The sequence below is a fragment of the Lepidochelys kempii genome, chromosome 5 (assembly GCF_965140285.1).
Source record: "Lepidochelys kempii isolate rLepKem1 chromosome 5, rLepKem1.hap1, whole genome shotgun sequence".
Classification (NCBI taxonomy): Eukaryota; Metazoa; Chordata; order Testudines; family Cheloniidae; genus Lepidochelys; species Lepidochelys kempii.
In genome coordinates, this window is record NC_136384.1 from 22915879 (window position 1) to 22935607 (window position 19729).

Sequence of the window (19729 nt, forward strand, 5' to 3'; positions counted from 1 at the left end):
GCTTTGAGCTGCGGGTTGGACTAGATGACCTCCTGAGGTCCATTCCAACCCTGATATTCGATGATCTATGATTCTAAATAAATCAAACCAAATACATAGGAAATTTAAGGAATGGTAAATAAAATTCAGTAATGCAGAATTTTGCTTCATTATTCTGCCAACAACAAGGTTCAACTCAACAAGCTCTGCTGAATGCAAACATTGTGCAGTTCAAATTCCCCATCCAAACCAAACTATCCTGAGGTCCAACAGAAATAAAACCTAGCTCTGCTTAATAGGTTTCACACCTAGCCCACTCTGTTTGATGTGCAAGAGCTCTGCAGTGGCATATGGTCTTTTATTCATATCTTTTACCAAGCCTGCTTTACCTTGGGATCGGCTTCTGTATTTCAATATACCACCTCCCAGGGTCGGACTTTGGCAATTCCCTTTGGTCACTTCCACATTAGCAGGATCTGGAGACTTATCGGTTTCTGTCATCTGAAAAATAAGAAAAAGGAATATATTGAAGAAACTAGCCAAGGTGATGGAATTGCTCTCATTTTTACCAGTGTTTTCTAGTTTGAAGAAAATTCCATGGTACATATTCCACTTACAATTTCTTTATTTTTCCCTGAAAGCTTGGAATTCTATTAAACTAGTTTTATGTGAGCCAGAAAATTCAGCAGAGTCTTTACAGATATTTCAATGGATCCCTTTTGACATTACTGAATAACTTCATCCATCCATCTATATATTTTTAAGAGCACCATCCTGCAGTCTTTACTCATGCAAAATTCTCAGAGAGAAGGAAGTTTAGTCAGGAATACAGGATTTGGTACTGATCATTTTATATAAAGTTGTAGGGCAGATCTCCACTGCTTATTCTCCATTTAGTCAGCTCACCAAACTTCCACTGACCGTCAATGACAGCTTTGTAGGGGAAACCACATAGAAACCATGTTATTTTATTAATATCAATATAGTGAATATTGATGAGTCTGCCATACAAAAAGCTAGCTTAATAGACTGTTGTTAAGATTACACAGCTAAGTACTCAAAAGTCTGGCAAGGTTATACGCACAATCTTAACTCTGATGCCTTGTGCAGATGCATTAGGATGCAAAGCGTTTGATTATTCACCACCTAACATCTTGTGATGTCATCTACACATGTGCAAAGTGGGTGAAAAAGGTTGGCATCTGCATACGTAGAGGTGGCAATACAAGGTGCAATCAAGCTTATAGTCTTCAATGGCATGATCAGATTTGAGAGCCCCACTCCTGCACATGCTGAGAGGCGCACAGCAAATTTGGAACACTCCTTACGAAATGTACAATTAGCCCTCCTCAATATCTGTGCACCCTACAAGATCCACGCCAATGCTTCCCCCAACCCCACAAGTTGTTATGCAGGTGCAGTATTAATATATTTTCCTAGATATGTCACTTCATAATTATCTTTGAAGTGTTCACATGCATTGATGAATCCTCTCTTAGTTGTGCACTTTATAAACGTAGGTAAAGTAGCTAAAATGCATGCTCAGTACAATTTTGGAAGGCTTCTGACATGGGGGGAAAAAATCAAAACTCAAATTTCCCCTGGAAAAGCAAAGGAACTTTTCCTCAGTATAGGCTATTTTCCGGACAAATTTCACCTTTCAGGACTCAGGCAATTTCATACTCAAAAATGGCTGAAAATGCTTCTGTTCAAAATTTCCCCCAAAGACCTCACTGTTTATGCAGAGCCAAAGCCTGTAAAAATTCTGCTCAACAGTTGAAAGTTTCAGAAAATAATAAGTGACTGATAACAGGCTTGAAATGGAAACTGTTACGCAAACCTAACTCTACCGGTCATAGCTCCTACTACTATAATGCTGTACATAATTTTTAAACTTACTTAACACTTACATTCCAGCTATTTCTTGGTGATATTGCAAGGTACCATAGCTGCAATCTCAGGGCTCTATTCTAATGCTAAATGGTTTGTAACTCACACTTCTGTATAATCTAAATGACTCATCTAAAGAGCAAGAGAACTCTATTCTCCTAACAAAATTACTGCATCCAATTTAGGTTGGCTTATATACCCAAGAGGGGATAACTCATTCCAGAAGAGATGCAAGGATCAAGCCAAAAAAAGTCACTGGGACAAGGCCAAAATATCACTTCAGCTCTTCCCAAAAGCTCTCTGCTCTGGGAAAATATGCCTAAAACACAGCACTGCTAGTTAGACCTGATCCAGGACTGCTATAATTTACACCATCCTAATCTATAGTCAATAATTCCTTCCCTGTTCATCTATAGTAAACAATCTTGAATCTCATGACAAAAGTCACTTACACTGACATACAGAGTCATATATCTAGTTATTTTAAAGCCCTAAAGAACAACACAGGGATGCCGGGATGCTGCTCACTCTTTCAGGGATGACAGGGCTGTTCATGATTTGTAGCTCAGGGAGCCAGGGAACACAGGACCAGGGATGCTTGAATGCAGGCAGCTGTGTTTCTCTCTGCTCTGCATCTCTATTGCTGTCGTTCACTCACCATGATGTGATGAGCTGTCATGTTAATTTAGCATGCCTGCTGCCTCTGCAGCTTCGGAAAGCTGGAAAGAGTATACAAATGAGGTCACGCCATAATTTACGTATTCATTTACTGTGCATTCTCATTTGCATAAACACCCTACTTTGTATTCTATCCACCCCTGTAAAAGCTATCATCTGCCCTCTTGAGTTTCCTTTTAACCTGCTGGCCTGGTTCCCCTTCCACCTCCTTATGTCCCTCCCCCTACTCCCCCTTCAAATTTCCTCTCTGGCTTTCTCTTCCACTGAGCTTCCATCACACCTACAGCCTGGTCCCTTACAGCTGTAGGGATAAATGAGAACAATGCTCTCCATCACACTGCCCAGCTTTGCTCTAGCAATCTGTCTGTCTCTGGGCAGGCTGAAGGCTAATTTCTAGGCATGGCCTTTATAGTTAGAATCCTCCCATGGTGAGATTTCTACGACTAATGAGACCCTGTCTACTGGAGAATGTGGCCACAGAGATTCAGGCTAGAACAATCCCCCTACAACACCGTAGCTAAGCAAGAGATTTAAATTACTGGCCTGGAGCAGCCACCACAGGAGGTTTAAACGTCCTGGATGTTGGCAATGTAGGTTTCAGGCTACACTCAATTTGCAGTTTGAGCAAAGGCTCAGGACAAAACGCATGAACCAACTGTTGCAGAATAAGGTAAGACACATTCAGCAATTACGTTAAGCTTGGAGTTGGGAGGGGAGGAAGGAAGAATCCCCACCTCGGTCATTGAAATCAACCCCAGTATTTTGCAAAATTACCTGAATCTTTCCACTGCACCTATGACCATACACTCATATGCAATAACAAGCAAGCTATCAATTTGCAAACACCTAGAAGATAACAGAACCATAGAATCGTACGACTGGAAGGGACCTCGAGAGGTCATTTAGTTCAGTCTCCTGCACTTATGGCAGAACTAAGTATTATCTAGACCAGCGGTGTCTAATACGTTCGTCACTAGCCACATGTGGCTAATAGGCTATAGAATTGTGGCTAATGCATGTGGCTTTTTTATAATGTGGCTAATAAGAAAAATTAAAAACCACAAGTGTGGCTAGCAGTGTGGCTAGCATTGAATTTCTACTGGACACCGTGGATCTAGACTATCCCTTGCTATGTGGGATATCTTGACTTTAGTAAGGCTTTTGATACTGTCTCACATGATCTTCTCATAAACTAACTAGGCAAATACAGCTTAGATGGATCTACTATAACTGATTGGAAAACAGCTCTCAGGGAGTAGTTATCAGGGGTCACAGTCAAACTGGAAGGGCATATCAAGTGAGGTCCTGCAGGGATCAGTTCTGGGTCCAGTTCTGTTCAATATCTTCATCAATGATTTAGATAATGTCAGAGAGAGTACACTTATAAAGTACCAAGCTGGGATAGGTTGCAAGTGCTCTGGAGGACAGGATTAAAATTCAAAATGACCTGGAAAAACTGGAGAAATTGTCTGAAGTAAATAGGATGCAATTCAATAAGGACACATGCAAAGTACTCCACTTAGGAAGGAACAATCAACTGCACTCATACAAAATGAGAAATGACTGCCTAGGAAGGAGAACTGCAGAAAGGGATCTGGAGGTTACAGTGGATTGAAAACTATATATGAGTCAACGGCGTAACACTGTTGCAAAAAAAAATGCAAACATCATTCTGGGATGTATTAGCAGGAGTGTTGTAAGCAAGACAAGAAGTAATTCTTCTGTTCTACTCCATGCAGATATAGCCTCAACTAAAGTCTTGTGTCCAGTTGTAGGTGCCACATTTCAGAAAAGATGTGGACAAATTGGTGACAGTCCAGAGAAGAGCAACCAAAATGATTAAAGGTCTAGAAAACGTGACCTCTAAGGGGAGATTAAAAACTTGGCTTTGTTTAGTCTGGAGAAGAGAAGACTGGGGGGGTGGGGGGGAGGAGGGGAGGGGCATGATAACAGTGTTCAAGCAAAAAAAGGTTGTTACAAGTAGGAGGAAAAAATTGTTCTCTTTAACCTCTGAAGATAGTACAAGAAGCAGTGGGCTTAAATTGCAACAAGGGAGATTCAGGTTAGACATTAAGAAAAACTTCCTGTCAGGGTAGTTAAGCACTAGAACAAATTGCCTAGGGAGGTTATGGAATCTCCATCATTGAAGGTTTTCAAGAACATGCTGGACAAACACCTGTCAGGAATGGTTTGGTTATTATGTATTCCTGACTTGAGTGCAGGGGACTGGACTAGACCAGTGGTTCTCAACCTTTCCAGACTACTGTACCCCTTTCAGGAGTCTGAATGGTTTTGTGTACCCCAAGTTTTGCCTCACTTAAAAACTACTTGCTTACAAAATCAGGCATAAAAATACAAAAGTGTCACAGCACACTATTACTGAAAAATTGCTTAATTTCTCATTTTTACCATATAATTATACAATAAATCAATTAGAATATAAACATTGTACTTACATTTCAGTGTATAGTATATACAGCAGTATAAACAAGTAATTGTCTGTATGAAATTTCAGTTTGTACTGACATCACTAGTGCTTTTTATGTAGCTTGTTGTAAAACTAGGCAAATATCTAGATGAGTTGATGCATCTCCTGGAAGATCTCTGCGTACCCCCAGGGGTACGCATACCCCTGGTTGAGAACCACTGAACTAGATGACCTCTTGAGGTCCCTTCCAGTCCCACACTTCTACGATTCTATGGTTCCATATAAGCCATGGTCCTATAAAGAGGAAACACCCAAACTGTGTGTGATGTCCCGAAGGTCAATTGCGTGCAAATACAAATGATCAAAATAAAGCCCCAAAATATTCTTACTGGCTTCCTGGATTATATTATATCCAACTTGGTTTCAGACTACTATAAAAAGTAACAAAGAACAAGGTAATTTAGATATTCTTTCTTCTTGTAACAAAACAAACGTTTATTTGACACAGGCTATAAGCCTTTGGGGAAGGCATTCTAGAATTTTCAATATACACCCATGACAGAGACATTATTATTTAAATTGATGCTGTTGTATAATAAACTACCTGGGGTTTTATTATGCAGTAAAAACAATTAGAAATCCAAACCATGGCGCTTCTAAGAACAGTCCTTTGTCTGTAATCTTTGGCTCTAAACGTGGTTGTTTTGTCATAACTCAAAAGAAAAATGTGACTCTGCCCTATTCGTCTGGCCACATGGGGATGTATCTTTTGAACGTCTAGAATCTGTAGCCCTGCCATCTTCATTTTCCTTGCTTTCCAGGAAGTGAGGTGATTATTTCAGTTCTGTGTGCATCTCATTAAACGAACCCAGGAAATCCTGTTCAAGGCTGTTTCATTGTTAGGACAGCAGGAGCTGTACCACACGCTGTAGTTTGAAGAGATCTAAAATGAGAAAATTCTGCCCCATTCATTTAGTAACTTCAGCATTCAGTGATTGTGACATCTCAGTGGCTTCCGAGGGGAAACAGGGCTATCATGAACACAGAGCTCTGGCATTAATACAGCATGAGGGGCTACTCCAGAGTCCCTTCTCAGGCAAAACCCCAGCTGGACCAGGTCCTTAATTAGGCAAGATGAAGAACAGCATTATAAAAGAGAATGCATTCTACTGAACCACAAACATCTTGGCAATCATCACAAATTGACACAGCAAAGCAGCACACTAGGGATTATACGATAGACTAAGCAAACTGTTTACTGCTGCTGTTGAGATGATAACCTGTTGTCTTTCCCATCAGTGAATATATTTAACACCTCATGCAAGATCCCACTGTGTTTCTTCATTGAGGAGAGCAAATAGAAGATAGACACAGTTTGTTTCCTAAATGTGAAGTGAACTGCTATACAGATAGCACAAAATAATTGGAAAGATCTCTCTCTAGCCTGCAGAACCAGCACCACAGGGTCAGCTGCAGCAGGGCAGATCAATTGGCCACTCTAAAAAAAATTTTAAAAGACCATCTAAGCCCCGGTACACATCAAAATTTCACATGCTTTTTAGAATGACTTTTGCTCTTTTTCTGTCCTGGTAAATAACCAATGTACAGAAACAACATTTTCTTCTTAAACATGATGTTAAACAACATCTACTTCCAATCCTATAATTCAATGATGCCCTTTATATATATTTGTCATAAAATAACAACATTCTTATACATATAGGGCATGATTCATAGGAACATAGGAATTACCACACTTGACCAAGCCAGTGGTCCATCTAGCCTAGTATCCTGTCTCCAATAGCGGCCAGTGCCTGTTGTTTCAGAGAAAGGTGCAAAAAAACCCCAGAGTAGACAGATATGGGATAACCTGACTTGAAGGGAAGTTTCTTCCCAAAACCTATAGGTTGTTTTATGCCCTAAAGCTTAATAGTTTTATTCCTTCCAATATTTACTTTCTTTTCGATTGGTGACTCTGGATTTTCTTGTTATCCGTATAGTCTTTTCTTGAATCTTCCTAAACATTTGGTCTCAAATACATCTTGAGGCAATGGGTTCAAAGGCTAATTGTACATTAAGTGGAAAATGTTCCCTTTTTCAGTCTTAAATTTCCTCCCTTTCAGTTTAGAAGCACAGGACATAGGACTGAAAGGGACACCCTGGGTCGAGTCCAGTCCCCTGCTATCATAGGCAACCCCATCAGATAATCCCATTGACAAATTTATGAAGCTCCATCTTAAAACTAGTTAGGATGTTTTTCCATACTATTCCTACTGGATTCCAGACGCTATTCCAGAACCTCACTCCTCTGTTGGTTAGAAACCTCCTAACTACTTTTCTTTTTTTTAAAGGCTCCAGAAGCTATCCCGGCAATTACAGGCCAGTAAGCCTAACTTCAGTATCAGGCAAATTGGTTGAAACTATAGTAACAGAATTATCAGACACATAGATCAATACAAGTTGTTGGGGAACAGTCAACACGGCTTTTGTAAAAGGCAATCCTGCTTCAATAATCTATTAGGATTCTTTGCGGGGGTCAACAAACGTGTGGACAGGCGTGATCCAGTGGACTTGCAGAAAGCCTTTGACAAGGTCCCTCATCAAAGCCTCTTAAGCAAAGTAAGTGGTCATGGAATAAGAAGGAAGGTTCTCTCATGGATTAGTAACTGGTTAAAAGACAGGAAACAAAGAGTAGGAATAAATGGGCAGTTTTCAGAATGGAGAAAGGTAAATAGTGGTGTCCCCCAGGGGTCTATACTGGCACCAGTGCTGTTCAACGTGTTCATAAATGATCTGGAAAAACAGGTAAACAGTGAGGTGGCAAAATTTACAGACGATACAAAATTACTCAAGATAGTTAAGTCCAAAGCAGACTTGAAAAGTTACAAAGGGATCTCACAAAACTGGGTGACTGGGCAACAAAACGCCAAATGAAATTCAGTGTTGATAAATACAACATAATGCATATTGGAAACCCTAATCCCAACTATACATACCAAATGATGGGGTCTAAATTAGCTGTTACCACGCAAGAAAGAGATTGTGGGGTCATTGTGCAGCGGCAGTCAAAAAAGCTAACAGAATGCTAGGAACCATTAGGAAAGGGATAGATAATAACACAGTAAATATCATAATGGCACTATATAAATCCATGGTACTCCCACACCTTGAATACTGAATGTAGATCTGGTTGCCCCATCCCAAAACAAATACATTGGAATAGGAAAAAGTCCAGAGAAGGGCAACGAAAGTAATTACGGGTATGAAACCGCTTCCCCATGAGGAGAGATTATAAAGACTGGGACTTTTCATCTTGGAAAAGAGATGACTTAGGGGAATGTGATAGAGGTCTATAAAGTCATGAATGGTGAGCAGAAAGTGCATAAGGAAGTGTTATTTACCCCTTCTTGAACCGGGGTCACCCATTGGAATGAATACACAGCAGGTTTAAAATAAACAAAAGGAAGTACTTCTTCACACAACACACAATCAACCTGTGGAACTCATAGCCAGGGAATGTTGTGAAAGCCAAAACTGTATCTGGGTTCAAAAAAGAATTAGATAAGTTCATGGATGATAGGTCCATCAATGGCTATTAGCTAAAATGGCCAGGGATGCAACCCTACACTCTGGGTGTCCCTAGCTTCTGACTGCCAGAAGCTGGATCACTCTATAATTGCCCTGTTCTGTTCATTCACTCTGACACACTTAGCATTGGCTACTGTCCGAAGACAGGACACTGGGTTAGATGGACCATAAGGCCGTTCTTATCTTCTAACTTCCAGTCTAAATTTATTCATGGCCAGTTTATACCTCTTTCATTGAATGCCCCTAAATTATGAGCTGCAGACTGGACCACTACAACTTTCTGCAAATGTGACTGACATTGAAAGCAATGCAGAGGCGACACATTGTACAAAACGTAGCTGCCAGACCCATCAGTTGGACAGGCCACCAAGAACTCCACTACCAACTGGTCTGCTTACACTTCAGTTCAAGGTCTCAGTCCCTATTTCCAAAGCCGTTAACAAGTCAGAACTCAGCTCTGTCAGCAGCTGACTCTATGGCTCAGAAAAACTGCTGCTCCCTGCTACTGGATAATGCAGTTTACAAAGCTCAGGTTGATATGCCTGGGAACTACAGATAAAGCATCTTTGGCTGAGAGGCTCTGGCTGTAGAACAAGCTCACAGAACAGTTTAGGCTGATCCAGAGTTAATCAGCTTTAGGGCATGCTACAAGACCCTCCTTTTTGACAAAGCATTCCCTCCATGATCTGAATGATAGAAAAATTTCCAGTAAATAAAAATCCAAGCAGAACCAGGGCCAGGAGCTGACCAGGAAACACCATGAAGTCTACTAGGGGTCTCTCTCTGGAGATCTAATTAACCAAGTAAGTGTTTAGTTACTAGAGCGACTGGCAGCACGGACAAGCTGCTCCCTCCCCAAAAAGTAAGGACTGAGTTGGGGTTTTAATGTTATAACCCAAAGTAGAGAGGGGATGAAGATGCCTGGCGCCACCCACACATCCAGGGGATCCTTTGATTCAGCACATTTACCAAGGCAGTCTCTACCTATGGGGTTTCCAGAGAAGACAAGCTGCACGTTAAAGTTTGCTTCCTCTGGTGAAGCAAACACTAGCAGGCTTTCCTAAGGGGCAGCTCTGGAAATTACCCTTGCTGGTCCCATAGTGTGCAACGTGTACCTCCTTTGAACCCACCATTCACTAAATGAACATGCTAGAAACCTCTGCTTTTATGCCTGGCAAGGAAATCAGGAAGTAAGATAAATGTTCAACAGCTGGAACCACCCTGTAGTTTTCTGAATAGATGGAAATGCTACATAAACAACTCAAAGTGGTCTCCTTAAGAGTGCTGGGTCTATCACTCTACTGAATGTCTGAATTCAACAGAATGCCTATACATAGTAATACAACAGAGGTGTGAGGCTTTACTTTTTAAAAGGGACACTACTGTCCAATGTGACATGTGCAAACTCTGATTGATCCTGATTTTTATGTCAGTTTACTAAATCCCTGTTATTTCTTCAGTGGAAAAATGTTCAGGTTGCACGTAGCTAGGAGTGTGCAAACCCGTCATTTGAAATGTATCCCAGCATTCATGAGCACAAAATCAGTTACAGTATATCTAGGTACCTGTGAGTGACTGCACAGCACACCAGGTGAAGAGGATTTGGGGTGCAGTTTAGTTACCCACATAGGAAAATGTATTCCTCAATATATTTTCTCCCCTAACAAATACTTGAATAATTTCTTTAGAAATCAGTGTCAGCACTCTAGCACTTTCATTCAAACCTACAACAACAATCTGCCGGGTCCATGGGACAGAAGGGAAAGACCATAAGCCCAGATCCTACAAGTTATTCAATGCAGGTGGACCTCTGAAGCCAATGTCACTCTGTGCTGCCACCACAGACCCACCCATTGGTAGCCTGCAGGGTTAGGGCATTAGGTAAGAAAAGCAGATTTCATTTCCATTCTTTCAACTGGCTATTAAAAGTTAAAGTGAATAACAGTGATTTTTAAAAGTCAGAACTTTGGCAATGTCCTTTTAAATAGAAAGAAACACAGGCAATTGCTTGTACCATTAGTCTCTGCTGTGGCAGAAATCTTCTAGGAGAGGCAGCCATTGACAGGCTCCCTCGTGGCCTAGAGATAATGAGATCCACCCAGCTAAACCAATCTATCATCACTCTTCAGATTAGCTTTGTTTTCATCTGCTATATAATATGCTTTTTCACCTTAAACAGCTTTTGGACTGATTTGAATTAAATTCATAATAAACATTTCTGAAAAATCCATAACAACACTCATGTTCTATTTTGGTTTCAATATTCAGGATTTGAAGACTATGTTAGAAAGGGTAATGACATGTTTCTTTACAGTATGTTATTCAGCCACTAGATGTCTCTGTGTGCAGCATAGAATTCCAAGAAGGCTCTTCAAAGGTAAACAAAGGAGACAAACTTGGAACTTAAGGTGTGTGGAAGCCTGTTTATTTGTGTCTATAGTTTGTAATTGTTTTCTCTAATTAATGTCCCCTGTTTAGGATAGATTGTGATTCCATATATGACAATAGAGAATATAGCTGCTTTATTTTATTTTCAGGGGGACTTTTTGTTCACATATGGAGGGTGGAAGAACACAGGAAGCAGTCTTTATGCATAGTCACAATGCATAAATAGCTCTGCTGAGAACATCAGATCTCGCTTACATTATCAAAGTCAACAATTGGAGGGTACATTTCCATGATATTTTTAGTATAGCACTTTGGAATTAGTTTTTAAAACATTGTTTCTGTCATACTGAGTTCATAGCACGATATGCAATACTTGGGTATCTAGCGTCTTTCATACCTGAATAAAGGATCTAAAGCCTTATGTACATATTATGTGGATTGTATTTTTTCAAGCACAGCATGTCTAAAATATAATTTAACTGATCCCAGCTAGGGTTGGATTGTATACAGTTACAAGAATTTGGGGATAAACAATCTGCAGATGTGATGAAACAACATTTATGCTAACTCTCAAAGTCCTGGTGCCTTTATTATCTTTATGTTAATGTCCGCTAGACTCCAGGGCCATGATAGTATCCGTTTCATTCTAATGTCATGGGGAGGTTATTTTTAGGTTGCTAAAGGCAGTTCATTTCCACCAAACCTGGGCAGCTATCCAAGTGGCCAAGAGAGAAATAGCTGGCTACTATATCTGCTGTTTTGTGGAAAGATCTCTCATTCACAAAGGAAAAGGGGCCTGGAGACCCTGCATTGCAGATAAAGTATGTTTCCATTACTGTGCTGACTTTAAAACATTTCACATGGAAGAATAAGAATTACAACCCTAGAGAGCATGAAGGGCACCTTAATGTCTTCCAAGGGTTTCTCAAACTCATCCATAGTGTGGACCACATTTTATCAGACAACCTGTCACTTAGCCACCACCTGCTCCCATTCATGATGGCAGATGCCACCTCCCCTTTGTGATTATACAACATTCCTGTGGCAACCAAAGTAATTGCTTACATGGAAGAATCATAGCAGGAAAGAGTCCTTTTAGCTTCTTGTAATGCGATACAGCAGCTGGGATTACTTGGATGCACCAGGTATACTCACATGAATAAGGCAAACTCGATTTGGCCGCTAGACTTTTTTGCAGCCATCTCTTGTCCAGACTTTTCACTCTGTTTATCCTAAAAATGTACATTTCCCCACTTTGCTATATTCACTATGAGATCTATTGTTAGTCACAGCCGTAAGTAAGCAGGACTTGGGGGTTGATCTGGCGCATTAGGAGGTACTGCACCTCAGGAAAGCACACTGCCTCCTGGAGTAACTTGGCACACAGCGGCGGAGTGCTTCAAAAGAAGTGTAGCAGTCACAGCCGGCAACTCTCTAGATGATGCTAAGAAGGAGCAGGGCCAGGGCTCTCTGGGGTGACTAGTGCCTGAGGAGGGAGACACCTCAATACCAGAAGAGTGCAGGAGTTGCAGCTGTGTCTGGCACAGGGCTGCGATGAGGGAAGGCTCCTGTGATGAGGGAAGGCTCCTTGTACCCCTTCCCCAATATACCTCTGAAGGGGCTGACCATAGTCTGACCCCAAATCTCTCTTTTCCCTATTTCTCCTAACAAAATCCCCTTCAGCGTAAAGTATATTATTTACAAAAAGGTTTTTTGGATATAGCAATTCCATTTACAGTTGTATTGCAGAGTTGATTTCTGGAATTGCAGTGCCCTAATGGGACTGAACCCTGGAGTCCTCTGAGTAATTAAAGTCCTCCCTCCCCCCCCCGCCCCAATTAATCGTTGAGTTATGCTTCCTGTTTCCTTGCACTGCTAATGCTTTCTCTGAAATATCTGTTTCAGTGTTTCCAAAAGAACTTCTGACCCCAGTGTGTTTTTTTAAACTTATGGCATTGTTATCCACTTCCTTACTGCACTCGCACAGCTAGAGGTAATTACATACGGATTCTCCAGTAAGACACAGAGACTCACAATGGGAAATAACTGAACATTCCTAAGGCTCAAATAAAGAACTGGGATGAACTCATCTCTGCACATTCACAAAACAGGTTTATTTATTCTCTTTCAGATGCATACCTTGCCAAAAACATAAGGTGGGTTTTGGCATGAATAAAGAAACACAATTCACACATCGCTTTAACCGATGACATCCTGTTTCTGTTACAGCAGGATTGTTCAATCTCTGTGTCCAGTATATTCGCAATCTTGAGTTACAGCAAGCATTTAAGGCCAAAGCACACCTTACCCAAACTTATGAAACAAGGACAGAACAGATTTCAGTGTAGCAGCCGTGTTAGTCTGTATTCACAAAAAGAAAAGGAGTACTTGTGGCTCCTTAGAGACTAACAGCTCACAAAAGCTTATGGTCAAATAAATTTGTTAGTCTCTAAGGTGCCACAAGTACTCCTTTTCTTTTTAAGAACAGAACAGTCAGACATCTGGGAGCATTTCCCTGGTCCAGTAATGAGGCTGCATCCTGGGCAGTTTGTACAGCCAGGAGACTTTGGCAGGAAGCTTCCCACACTGCCGCAGCTGTTGAGTCAAGCAGCAGAGGCTCACACAACCAGAACAACTGAAGTGATCTTTGCAGGCCTTTATGTGGATCCCCCACAACCATCTTCTGGCTTGGCCTAGCTCCCAGATAGAATCTTGTTACCCACTGGTTCCCCTGACAATGGAGATTGCAGCACCAGAGGCCTGGATTTAGCCCCCCACATGCATGCACAAGTCAACACTATTTTCCCAGGGCTCTGCCACTGGCCTGTTATGTGACCTTGGTCAAGTCACTTCCCTGATCCGTGCCTCAGATTTCCCATCTGTAAAATGGGGATGGCTTTGAGATTTACTGATGAAAAGTGCTCTAAAAGACTAGGTAACAATAACAATTAATTATTATTATTATTATTAATCTGATTAACTTTATAATTTTGTATTTAACAAGGTAACAGCGCCAGACATGAAAACAAAGGCCAAGAATTTCAACAGTGACTATGATTGTGGGTGCTCAGGTTCAGATGCCTTAAGGGGCCAGATTTTCAGAAAGTTCTAAGCAACCACCTTCTGAAAAAATCAAGCCCCGTTAAGAGTCTCAAGTTGGGCACCTAAACACTGAGGGAGCCAAAATCACCACCAAAATCTGAAATTCTTGACCAAGTTATTTTCCTCTTAGTGATATTTCCTGAGACTTTTTCGCTTCCACCAATACAGTGTCCCAGCAGAAGGTTAAAGTTTAAGCAATACAGTAGACTTTCCAGAACAAAAATGAACATACACCCCACCCCCAAACGGAAATAATATTTTACCTGCTCCTCACGTACAAATAGGTAAAATTAATATAAACGGTACCACAAGCACCAGACGCATACTTTTTTATATTAAAATCCCAAGAGTGATTTGAGACAATTTAACACAACAACATGGCTTCACCTCAGAATTGCATGTGTGAAGTTAAGGAATGTTTTGGCTAGACATTCAGGGAAACAAATGCACTTTCAGGATTTTAATATAATCCTTTTTCTGCCTGGTGGCAAGAGTTTTATTAATGTTAGAACTTGAAGAGATGTTTCATGTTAAATAGGCCTTTGCATAGCCAGACTGCGTATTAAAAGAGTTCCAACTAAACTGTATTTATAAAAGTTTTGCTTTAGTGCAATATAACGCTTGGATTTTAAATAAGCCACAAGGGTGATATTTTTAAACTGCAGTCTCCAAGTGCTACTGAGCTCTTCGTTTGTGTACTACAGAGCTCCTTCCAGACAGACTACTGCTTGGCCGGAAAGATTGGGAGCAAAGCTAAGAGAGCAAGTTCCTTCAGATCTTAGGGAAAATCCTGACAATCCAGCACCTGAAGAGAGCGGAATTAAAAAAAAGAAATATGTGGCAACCATATTCAGTTCAGTTCCAACAGCTACATTTTGTCACTTGGCAACACCCTTTTGAATTCAAACATACCTTCATTATAAACCTCATTGTGCACAGGCAAGCTGCATCAGGTTTTTCAATTCTCAGGAATGTCCTATGAAACTGCAATAGTTGCCCTGAAAGTGATATAGATCTGTCCTTTAATATGTCTCATTCAGTGTAGCTGCACCTCATCTGCTACACACTGATAGTTATACATCAGGGTTATAATTAAGGGTGTGATTTTCAGAAGCGGTCAGCACTGAACTAACTTCTCTCACTGAAGCCAATGGGAGCAGAGACAGGACAATGCTGAGTGCTTACAAAAAACCTTGTCCTATTATTTGTAGCATCTTTCAAATCTAAACTCAAACTTGTTAACTTAAAATCATGTTGTTCTGAACAGTTAGTACCTATGTTTGTTACAATAACTCCAAAGGTAACTAGAGCTGAAAGAGACCACAGGAAACAGTTTATTAGTTACTATGTGCTTTACGCATGGTTAGTTTCACTGGTGCCCCTCTGTTCATGGTCCGTTTCCCCTTTTCCTGTGTCACCCCTAAAAATGCTTCTTTTAACTATTTTTTAAAAATTGACTATGTCACATTGGTAGTATCCCACCTCGAGTCCCTGCAAGTAGGCAAGTGTTATCATCCCCTTTTTACTGGTTGGGAAACTCAGGATCAGAGAGATAAGAATTGACTCAAGTCAGTGACAGAGTTGGGATTCAAACCCAGGAATCAGGTCACGATTTTATGATCTCCAAATCTGGAGTAGCATCCCCTCACGGAAGTCAAAGGAGTCACAATGATTTTACTGTGATTTGACACAAACAGATCTAGTTTCTGCTGTAACTATTAGGCCGACGCTCCTCCCTTATATGCAAATAATACTCACTAAGTTTGTTTGTGAGAAATACAAGACAAAAGAAGCAACAAACTATTAACAAGTGAAGAACACAAGTAGGTATATTTAAAAAGTCCCTGCACAAGGTAAACCAAAAGAGCCACTGTCGTGCTGATGAGGAGAGCTGCGCTTTAGACTCCTTTTAATCCCTCTTGATGAGTGCACCCCTCTGGGGCAGGTTTTTCTATCTTCACACTCCTCTGGATGAAACCACACAGTCCAATCTCTCTTTTGGCGGGTCTCTGGGCAGTAGCACTTCTGTTTACCAATGGAGTTAACCCAACAGACCCAACTGTGTTTGATACCTGTAAGCCCTTTTCCTTCTGCAGCCTGCGACAGCAGCTGATTAAAGTGATCCAAAACCAGCTTCTTCAAAACAAAGGATTATTCTGGGATGAGTATAAAAATATTGCTCGGGCTTGCAGGAGTGAAATCAGGAAGGCCAAATCACACCTGGAGTTGCAGCTAGCAAGAGATGTTAAGAGTAACAAGAAGGGTTTCTTCAGGTATGTTAGCAACAAGAAGAAAGTCAAGGAAAGAGTGGGCCCCTTACTGAATGAGGGAGGCAACCTCGTGACAGAGGATGTGGAAAAAGCTAATGTACTCAATGCTTTTTTTGCCTCTGTTTTCACGAACAAGGTCCGCTCCCAGACTACTGCACTGAGAAGCACAGCATGGGGAGGAGGTGACCAACCCTCTGTGGAGAAAGAAGTGGTTCGGGACTGTTTAGAAAAGCTGGACGAGCACAAGTCCATGGGGCCGGATGCGCTGCATCCGAGAGTGCTAAAGGAGTTGGCGGATGTGATTGCAGAGCCATTGGCCATTATCTTTGAAAACTCATGGCAATCGGGGGAGGTCCCAGATGACTGGAAAAAGACTAATGTAGTGCCAATCTTTAAAAAAGGGAAGAAGGAGGATCCTGGGAACTACAGGCCAGTCAGCCTCACCTCAGTCCCTGGAAAAATCATGGAGCAGGTCCTCAAGAAATCAATTCTGAAGCACTTAGAGGAGAGGAAAGTGATCAGGAACAGTCAGCATGGATTCACCAAGAGCAAGTCATGCCTGACTAATCTAATTGCCTTCTATGACGAGATAACTGGCTCTGTGGATGAGGAGAAAGCAGTGGACGTGTTGTTCCTTGACTTTAGCAAAGCTTTTGACACGGTCTCCCACAGTATTCTTGCCAGCAAGTTAAAGAAATATGGGCTGGATGAGTGGACTATAAGGTGGATAGAAAGCTGGCTAAATTGTCGGGCTCAACGGGTAGTGATCAATGGCTCCATGTTTAGTTGGCAGCCGGTATCAAGTGGAGTGCCCCAGGGGTCGGTCCTGGGGCCGGTTTTGTTCAATATCTTCATAAATGATCTGGAGGATGGTGTGGATTGCACCCTCAGCAAGTTTGCAGATGACACTAAACTGGGAGGAGTGGTAGATACGCTGGAGGGTAGGGATAGGATACAGAGGGACCTAGACAAATTGGAGGATTGGGCCAAAAGAAATCTGATGAGGTTCAACAAGGAGAAGTGCAGAGTCCTGCACTTAGGACGGAAGAATCCCATGCACCGCTACAGACTAGGGACCAAATGGCGCGGCAGCAGTTCTGCAGAAAAGGACGTAGGGGTTACAGTGGACAAGAAGCTGGATATGAGTCAACAGTGTGCCCTTGCTGCCAAGAAGGCCAATGGCATTTTGGGATGTATAAGTAGGGGCATTGCCAGCAGATCGAGGGACGTGATCATTCACCGCTATTGAACATTGGTGAGGCCTCATCTGGAGTACTGTGTCCAGTTTTGGGCCCCACACTACAAGAAGGATGTGGAAAAATTGGAAAACATCCAGCGGAGGGCAACAAAAATGATTAGGGGACTGGAACACATGACTTATGAGGAGTGGCTGAGAGAACTGGAATTGTTTTGTTTGAGGAAGAGAAGAATGAGTTGAATGCTTTCAACTACCTGAAAGGGGGTTCCAAAGAGGCTGGCTCTAGACTGTTCTCAGTGGTAGCAGATGACAGAACAAGGAGTAACGGTCTCAAGTTGCAGTGGGGGAGATTTAGCTTGGATATTAGGAAAAACTTTTTCACTAGGAGGGTGGTGAAACACTGGAATGCATTACCGAGGGAGGTGGTGGAATCTCCTTCCTTAGAAGTTTTTAAGGTCAGGCTTGACAAAGCCCTGGCTGGGATGATTTAGTCGGGGATAGGTCCTGCTTTGAGCAGGGGGTTGGACTAGATGACCTCCTGAGGTCCCTTCCAACCCTGATATTCTATGATTCTATGATACTATGATTCATTCACTCAAAGGTACACAATCACGCAGAGCAAAGGGTTAAAACAAAAGACCTACACATATACTTCCCCTTAACTAAACCTTACTCTTTCCTTGAATGTTTAAGTAAGTTCCATTCAGCCTAGTTACCCTCCGTCTCTGGCCTGGCAGAAACAGACTGTCCTGCTGCATTCCTTTCCTCCTTCCTTCCATGTGTCTCTGTCAGTGTCTCCCCCAGGCAGGTGCTGACAACCCATTCAACCCCCCATTCTTCCTTAGGACACCAGCATTTTCCAAGTTTTAATATCCCCTGTGATCCTAGGCTCAGACCTGAGAATACTAAACCTTGCCAGCCTGGCTGGAGCTAGGCAGAGGCCTTCTCCAATTAACAGCCCCCCAACTGTTTCCTTAAGGACTCTTGGTATTCTCTGGATCAATAATGGGCAACCTGCAGCCCGTCAAGGTAATCCACTAGCAGGCCACGAGACAATTTGTTCACATTGACCACCCGCAGGCATGGCTGCCCGCAGCTCCCAGTGGCCGCAGTTTGTTGTTCCCAGCCAGTGGGAAGCTGTGGAAAGCGGCAGCCAGCCTGCACCACTTCCTGCAGCGCCCACTGGCCAGAAACGGCGAACCGTGGCCACTGCGGGTGGCTGTGCCTGCGGATGGTCAATGTAAACAAACCGTCTTGCAGCCAGCTAGCAGATTGCCCTAACGGGCCCCAGGTTGCCGACCACTGCTCTGGATTGTCCCTTATTTTTGCCATTGTTTTATTTCCTGTTTGTTTCCCTCCCTCTTTGATTTAACTCTTTGCAGTCAGGCAGGATAATATCAAACAGGTTAACTGAGATACATCTGATATTCATAAAAATAATGCACTTAACTCCCTCATTCTCCACAGCCACTGTCATTCTACTTCCAACCCTGTAAAGCTGCAGAAACTTTATTATTATTAAGCAGGTTGTTAGAGTCCATTCACATATTTTTTATTTCAGCATCTGTAAATCATGGCTCTTTTACAGCACTTAAGTACAGAAAAATATACCTAAAACCCTGAGACAAGGAGGTGTACACTTGCTACATGTTTTTCATAAGTTTCTGATATCAGACTTTACTTTTACTGGGCCTATACCACAGTAGGGACTAAATCACATGGTTATGACCAAACGTAGAAAAAAATCATTGCTGTATCTGTAGAAATTCTACGACGACGTATATAGTTATGTAACCCTTCTGCCCGTCAGAGTTGGCAGCAACAAGGGCCGGGTTCAATATCTGGGGGATCCATTCCAATAACACAATGCCAACCAGCTCGAGCCCCCACCCAGTGACCTGGGACAAATATATACCACCCCTGCTGGGCGCCTCCAAGAGGCAATACTTCCCCTCTTGCAAGCACCTAGTCTGAGTGTAGCAAAAAGCCTTTTAATAACAGAGAGAAACAATGTGGCATTATGTTGGGGAAACATCACCAACAGGATTCATAACACAACCCATGAGCAAAAAACCCACCCCAAGCAAATTGGGGCATGCCCTTTCCCTTTGGTTCTTGAGTCCAGCAACCCCAAATCACCCAAAGTCCCAAAAGTCCAGTGACCCAAAAGTCTCTGTCTCTGGTCAGGGCAGCCCCAGAGTTCAAAAG

The 19729-nt window shown here is 42.0% G+C and overlaps 1 protein-coding gene across 9 annotated transcripts in view; it reads right to left on the reverse strand.

The window, feature by feature from the left end:
• The window catches only part of PDZD2 (PDZ domain containing 2), a 330979-nt gene that overhangs the window by 55876 nt on the left and 255374 nt on the right, over positions 1 to 19729 (reverse strand). For all 9 annotated transcript variants that reach the window (XM_078852715.1, XM_078852717.1, XM_078852719.1 and 6 more), the window contains one exon: positions 369 to 480. In XM_078852715.1, coding sequence (XP_078708841.1) covers positions 369 to 480 — 112 coding nt within the window. The remainder of the gene's footprint in view (positions 1 to 368; positions 481 to 19729) is intronic.